We start from the raw sequence: 6896 nt of genomic DNA on the forward strand, positions 1-6896 counted from the left end.
GTACAAATACATCAGGCGGGTGGAAAACGTGGGATAAAGTTATTTCCAACGATGGCTGGTGAGTTTACCAAAGAGAGACATCCTGCTGCATTCGTTGCTGTGGGTTGCTGTTTTCCACTTCGTTTTCAGGGTCTGATTCAGGTTCCAACATGTAGGGCTGTATGCTATGTGTTGACATTGTATTTTGACATTGTCCCCTCTTCATGGGGAGCACTCGGGGTACGGGGGGCGGGCTTGGTGCTGGCCTGAGGATTGGGGACGGGGCGCTGCGGGGGGCCCTCTGTCCTGGGCGATGCCTGGGCCGCATGAAGGGGCCGGCAGGGTCTCTGGTTGTGCTGCATAAGTGTGTGTGTGGGTGCGTGAATGTGGGGAGTTCAGGTCTGGGGCCTGCAGTCCTCCGGCTCCGGCTGTCGCTGGGGGGGGGATTGGGAGGGAGAGGGAGGATTGAATGGGAGGAGGTGTGTGGGAGAGAGGGAGGGAGGGGGGGGTGTGGAATGGGAGGGAGGGGTGGGGCGGGGGGGTTGGAGGGGGGGGGGGGGGGTGTTGGGGACAGTAGGGCTTGGGAGGGAGAGGGATGGGGAGGGTGCTGGAGAGGGGGGATAGGAAGCAGCGGGAGGGTTGTGGGGAGGGGTTGTTGGGGGGTTGGTCTACGGACGTGTCCTTGTCCTTGGGGATCCCGCCCCTGGTATCCTGGTGGCGCCGGCCCGTGATGGTTTTGCTCTGGGTGGGCGGGGCCCGCTGGGTCTTGGCCGGGGCTCTGCCGGGGGGTACGGGTGGTCCTGGGGCCTGTGGGCTGCCGGCTCTCTGTGCGGCCCGCGCTTCAGCACCCGGCGCACGCCGGGTCGGCTTGCCGTCGCCCTGTGCTACCCGGTGCCCCTGCCTCGTCGCGGCGGGTGGCGCCTGCCTGGGGGCTTCCACTGCTCTGGGCTGGGGGGACGGAGGCTCTCTCTGCTTTGCCTGCCTGGGCTCTGTGCGCGGTGGGCTTGCCGGGCCCTGGGGGCCTTGGCTTCCTCCCCTACACCTCGGGTCGTGGTCGTGCTCCCCTACAAGCACTCAGCTGATCTTTGATTGCATGATCACTGGTTGAACACTCACACGTGCACGCCCACAAAGCGCTCATCTTCCCATCTGCTTCCTACTAAATGTTTCTGATGACTGTAGGTATGTTTAATAACGGTTGGTATTGTAATTGTTATTTTATTAATTCATTTACTTTTTTTACCTTTATTTTTCTTTTTTTTTGTCTGTTTTTGAATATTGTCACTATCCTACTTATGTCTTGTTGTATTTTTTCAGTACTTTATATTGTTTTGCAAATACTGTAACTTTAGCAGCTTAGACACGCCTTTCTTTTCTCTCTCTCTTTTTCCTCCTTTCATTTCTTCTTTTTTTTCTTCTTTCCCTGCCAGGTCCAGCTCGGCCATATCAAGACTGACGATGATTGCAAAATGATAAAAGGAAAATAAATAAATAAATAAATAAAATAAAATAATGATCATAATAATAAAAATATTCAGATTATCAAAGGCAGCTATTTACATGAGATGTCTCCCTTGACAGAGCAAATCTGTCTGGCACAAATATGGCACGCAGATTGCTGTTCTGTATGCTGAGATGCTGGACAGGACAGGTTAAAAAAAATAAAAAATAAAAATAAAAAAAAAGGCATTGTATTTTTTTTTTTTTTTTATTGAGTTCATATTAGCCTAATCCTTCTGTTTATGAGATGTTACAATGACGGCGAAAGCAGTTGCGGTGCACGCTCCCGATGTAGTGCAGTGGTGGGAGGCGGAGCTTAATGCGGAAGAGTCTCAATCCACTCGTTTTGCCCACAGGCTGATCTGACAGCCTACGGAGAGGGTCGGTCGGAAGTAAATAAAGCCATTTGTGACGATAACTCGATCAATCCCAGCCCTTCTGGTCTAAGAAATAAAAATAAATTAGCCTGAAATGCACAGAATAGTTCCACTTTAAGTAAACAGTAACAGATCCGTCGTTTCAGATTCAATCTCCAGTTTATCTTGTTAACACACAAAATTAATTTCTGAGATAAAGCCTGTTTTAGTAAGCAATCGCTTCAGACTTCAAGGCATTTCAGCTTTGAGAATAAACATTGTCTCTTTTTATTAGCTTTTCAAAAGCAGGGTGAAAGGGGGCATCAATGCAGATATGACTTTAGCTGAAATGAAATATGGATGTAGTTACAGACTAGACTTCTTCCATCAGATACCTGTTTCTCTTGAGGATCTCTCTGTCCAGGTCATCAGATAGTCTCTGCTGGTCGCAGTGTAAATCCCGCAGGGACTGATGCAGCATGTGGATCTGTGTGAGACAGACACAAACCCACAGTTGCTGAACACATCAGACCAGATTCCTTCCATTTATAAACATCAACATCTCGTCTGAGGACAAAATAAATGTTTCTAAAAGACGAGATAGTTGTTAATAGCATCTTGTTTTGATACAATTAAACAGAATAAAGAACCTGATTTCCAGCCATAAACATTTAAAAATGATCTTTTTCTTCATATTGCTGAAACAGTGTGCCCTCTTGTGGCCACTTTGTGGAACTACAAACATGCAACAGCTTTAAAGACAACTTTCTGCACACTTTCACCAGGTTTCTGTTCACTTCTTGAAGAGGTCTTCAGAAATGGTTATACAGGCTTCTTTCCAAGACTGAAGTTGGCTTCTTTTCTCCCCTCATTCTCAGTCAAGCTGATGCCACACTGCTCCACTAAAGGTCCAGTCTCTGGGAGGATTCATTTCTCCATCAGGCCTGTTGTCACTTATTTCCAGTTTGGTTTTTGCGTTACTGGTTAACCTCAGTCATTTTACCCAGTTTTCCTTCCTTCTTCAGAGCGGCCTGTCCACAGAGACCATTTCTGATGAGGCTTTAGTGACCAGTAGACGGATGAACATGAAGTCAGGAGGAATTTCTCAGGTCCTGTCAGCTCTTTTTTTTTTTTAATTCTTTTTTCTTTAGGATGTCACCATCAGATTCTGTTCATCTGCGGTAGTTGTTTTATAAAACCTATAAAACCTTCATTTGTTCTCTACTTATCTAGTTTCCTTAATAATTTCAAGATATCCCAAAGTTTTAACAAGGAACCTTGTTGGTGAAAATTATGATTTACACCTGAAAAACTTCATCAATGCCATGTTTGAATGCAGGGAAAGAATTTACAACAAAGGATGTCTTTAGAATGAACTGAAAGGCTTGTGGAGGCTTTTTAATGCTTAAAAATCTTATAGGTGAGTGTTAAATGGTTGAAAATAAACACACACACTCCTCTGGAAATGGTCAGCCAGCATCCAAACAATAGCTGTAAAATATCTATAAAAAAAAAAAAAGCCTGGAAAACTGCTGCTCAAGACATCTTACAATAAAAACAAGAGACAGTAAAGAGTTAAGATATATGGTGTGGTTCAAGACGTTTTGCACAGTATTGTAAATAAAATCCCAAATCCTTACATCCTCTCCTGGCAGGCAGGGGTCCTTAAAGCGAACACTGGCAGAATGAGACCTCCTCTTCTTTCCCGATGTGCCCGGGTACTCCTTCAGAGGAGAAGTAGGATAGAAGCGCCGGCCCTCTGAAATCCAAAATATATAGTTGATTTGTTTTGCTTTTTCTTAAAAAGACAGAAGGTTGGTCATAAGAGATTAACTAAACTTACTCAAGGAGCAGTTTTTATGTTTAATCAGACAGAAAGTCATCTCTGTTTTCCTGTACCTGATCCCGAGGCACCTTCCAGGTCACTGGTATGCAGGGAAGAGGCAGAGGCGCTGCGAAGTCCGTTGGCTCTGCTCAGTCTCTGTGACTGCAGCTGACTGATCGACTCCTCCAAGTTCTCCTTAAGCTTGCATTAGGGGAGGAAAAGACAATGACTTAACAGTTACAGGAGGAAGAAAGAGCAGAAAACAGGTAGCTGCCTCAAAAATTACACCCTAAATAATATGGCATCCCTGCAGAAGCAAATAGAAGAGTGAAGCCGAAGAGGACGAGTGAAAATGAACAATGAGACTTGAAGAAACAATTAAATTACTGGCTCTGAGATCAACTAAACAGCATTACAAGGCACTCAAATCGCATATTATTGCCCCTAAGATTCAATTGTTGTGCGTGGAAAATGTGGATTTATGAAAGAGCTCATAAACGCCTCAGACTTTCCAATCTATTCAGCATTTCCACAATTTAAGGAGAAAAGTTACTGTTATGAAGTTCATGTACTGATATAATCTGCATCTCTATGGCAGGAGAAGATAAAGAAAACAGGTTGTGTTACCAGAGCCATGACTTCAGCCTGATCATCTGTATGTTCCCTGTACTGGCCCAGCATCCGGTCCACTTTGGTCAGGTTCCTGCTGGTGTCCTGCCAGATGGATCTTAGTTAGGAACTGTATTTAAATGGTATGAGGCAACTGTGGTCTTCATTTTACATTGCTGTGGGTTATATTGGGTTAACGCATACTATACTACCACTAAACCCTGGGTTTTGTTGCAAAAAAGAGCCATGAGGATTATCAACAAAAAGAGCACACAAATTATTTGTTTTTGACAACCAGACAACTTCAATTTAAGGGTCTAGTTGATTTAAATTGTGCACTTGTCATGTGGAAAGCTAAACAGAGAATTTTGCCTGAGGCTGCTCAAAAACTTTTCACTTTCAGTTCACAGAAATTTTCTCACAGATGGAGAAATGGTTTTCGGACTTTGTTTGCTTGAACGACACAGAAGCAGAGGTGTGTGTCTGTTTATGGAGCTCCTTATGGAAATCCTTAAACAAAGAGCTACAATGTTGCACAAGTGTTTTCATTTTTTTTTTTTTTTTTTAAATGTACCAGGATGGAATTATGAGACTATATACACAATTTTAAGTTTATTGAATCTATCTACAGATAAACGAGACAGATGCCCCGGTGCAAACGGCTCCTTGGATGGGGTTTCCACGACTGGTCCGTCAGCACTTACCTCTCTCATTTAGATGTATCTAAAAAGGGGGTGATGGAGGTATCTTTTTATATAATGTGTCTGTCTGTGTGTTTCCTTTATGTCTGATTTTAAACTGTAAAGCGCTTTGAGCATATTTTATGTTGGAAAAGCGCTTCATAAATAAAGTTTGTTTGATTGGTTTGATTGAGATGTTTTTGGGGTTTTTTTTTTTTTTTTTGCTGAAGTAGTGTGGTGGTGACCTGGTTAGGATGGGGCTTAATCTAATTTATTTAAGTCAACTCAACTCATTATTTGAAAGGTGCTTTATGGGGCAGATTATACAAGATTTAATCTTCTATCTGTGCCTATTTGTTCATGTATAACAATGTAAAGTTAAACTGAACATGAAATTAAATGGACAAATAAATAAAAATAAAATAAAAAAGTACCTGTAATGTGTTGGCTAGAGTGCTGATTTTCTCAGAGATGTCAGCGGCTCGACCATCGCTCCCAGTCCCACCAGCTCTGGTGCTGTCCCGGCCAGGTCTGCGGTGGGATTCACGCCCACGAGGCCTGTGTCCCCGCATCCTGTCGAATGAATCCGACTCACTGGATGTGTCCATAGTGTCAGAAAAGTCCAAGGAAAGCAGACAAAACACGACTAAACAGCGCGACTATGATGCTTAGAGGCTTCTTGGTCACTTTTCCTACATTTGATGTTTCTGACATTACATAAATAAACTGTGTGTTCTTTTTCATTGTTACTTTAGCAACCCGTGGATACATGAAAACATTTGAAGTGCACAATAAAAGCTTCCAAACTGCCCTCATCCCAACGAAGCACAGCAGAGGACATTGTTGTTGATGCTCCTCCTGGCTAGCAACAAGTGGGAGCTGCAGGGTTAGCTAACAAGCTAAGCACATGTTAGCCAACTATTTGAACCTTTTGATGATTATCTAAAAACTACAGAAAAAAAACAGAGGCGGAAAAATCAGTCTCGATGTATGTTACACGTAAAATCCGACTGTCGCACCATGAATGCGCTAACTAACACAAGAACAACTGCGCCTCTCTGTGCTATGGCAACTTGAACTAGCCGCGTCTGAGCAGGAAAACAGCGGAGCGTAACGGTCCCGGGGGATGCTGGGAAATGTAGGCGATCCATGATGGAGACGTGCGGGAATGTCATGTTTGTGAACTACATTGTCCAACGGAAAGCTTTAGCGCCACAACCGCCGCTCTTCGAAGAAAAGAAAAGATAAAATAAGAAAAGAAAAGATGAGATAAGGAAAGAAAAGATGAGATTAAAAAAAAAAAAGATAAGTTGAGATACGAAAAGAAAAGAGGAAAAAAGAAAATAATGAGATAAGATGAGATAAGAAAAGATAAGAGAAGAAAAGAAAGATAAGATCTGATAAGAAAAGATAAGTTCAGATAAGAAAAGAAAAGAAAAGAAAAGAAAATGTAAAAGTAAAGAGCTACAAAGTGATCAGCAAGTTGATTAGCCAAAATTAACCAGTACAGAAATTAAAATGTAAAAAAAAAAACAAAAAAAACACCTGCTGCTATAATGATCACTAGCCTCCTCAGCTTTGTTGTGGCAGATTCTGTCACAAAGAGACTAATGAAAATCTGGCTAAACCCTACTTTTTACATGTTGACTAATGTATGAATATGTGCATTTTACCTCTTTATTAATGCGTAGTGATAGATTAGTTATTAATTATATTAATTACCCTACTTAATTTAGCCTACTTTGTCATTTATAGTGTAAGTCCTTTGGAATAAAGAAAGAAATTAAAACAATGGTAACTTTGCTCTTATATAAATATCTCAGAAATATGATATTTTCTTTAAATGGAAAGCACCATAAACGTCTCATTTCCACCACTGTTGAGAGAAATTTAAATTAACTTTATATCTAATTTATGATGTTAACCCTTCAAATTAGAGGTTTCATT

At 42.2% G+C, this 6896-nt stretch overlaps 1 protein-coding gene across 1 annotated transcript in view; it reads right to left on the minus strand.

Moving 5' to 3' along the window:
* cep128 (centrosomal protein 128) overlaps positions 1 to 5557 on the minus strand; it is a gene marked incomplete at its 5' end in the record, with an annotated part of 72418 nt that extends 66861 nt beyond the window's left edge. Inside the window, 5 exons of the mRNA XM_079254926.1 lie at positions 2231 to 2322; positions 3476 to 3594; positions 3735 to 3861; positions 4288 to 4374; positions 5384 to 5557. Coding sequence (XP_079111052.1) covers positions 2231 to 2322; positions 3476 to 3594; positions 3735 to 3861; positions 4288 to 4374; positions 5384 to 5557 — 599 coding nt within the window. The remainder of the gene's footprint in view (positions 1 to 2230; positions 2323 to 3475; positions 3595 to 3734; positions 3862 to 4287; positions 4375 to 5383) is intronic.
* Between the last annotated feature and the right edge of the window lie 1339 nt (positions 5558 to 6896).

This window comes from Telmatherina bonti (genome assembly GCF_933228915.1).
Source record: "Telmatherina bonti genome assembly, chromosome: 16".
Taxonomy (NCBI): Eukaryota; Metazoa; Chordata; class Actinopteri; order Atheriniformes; family Telmatherinidae; genus Telmatherina; species Telmatherina bonti.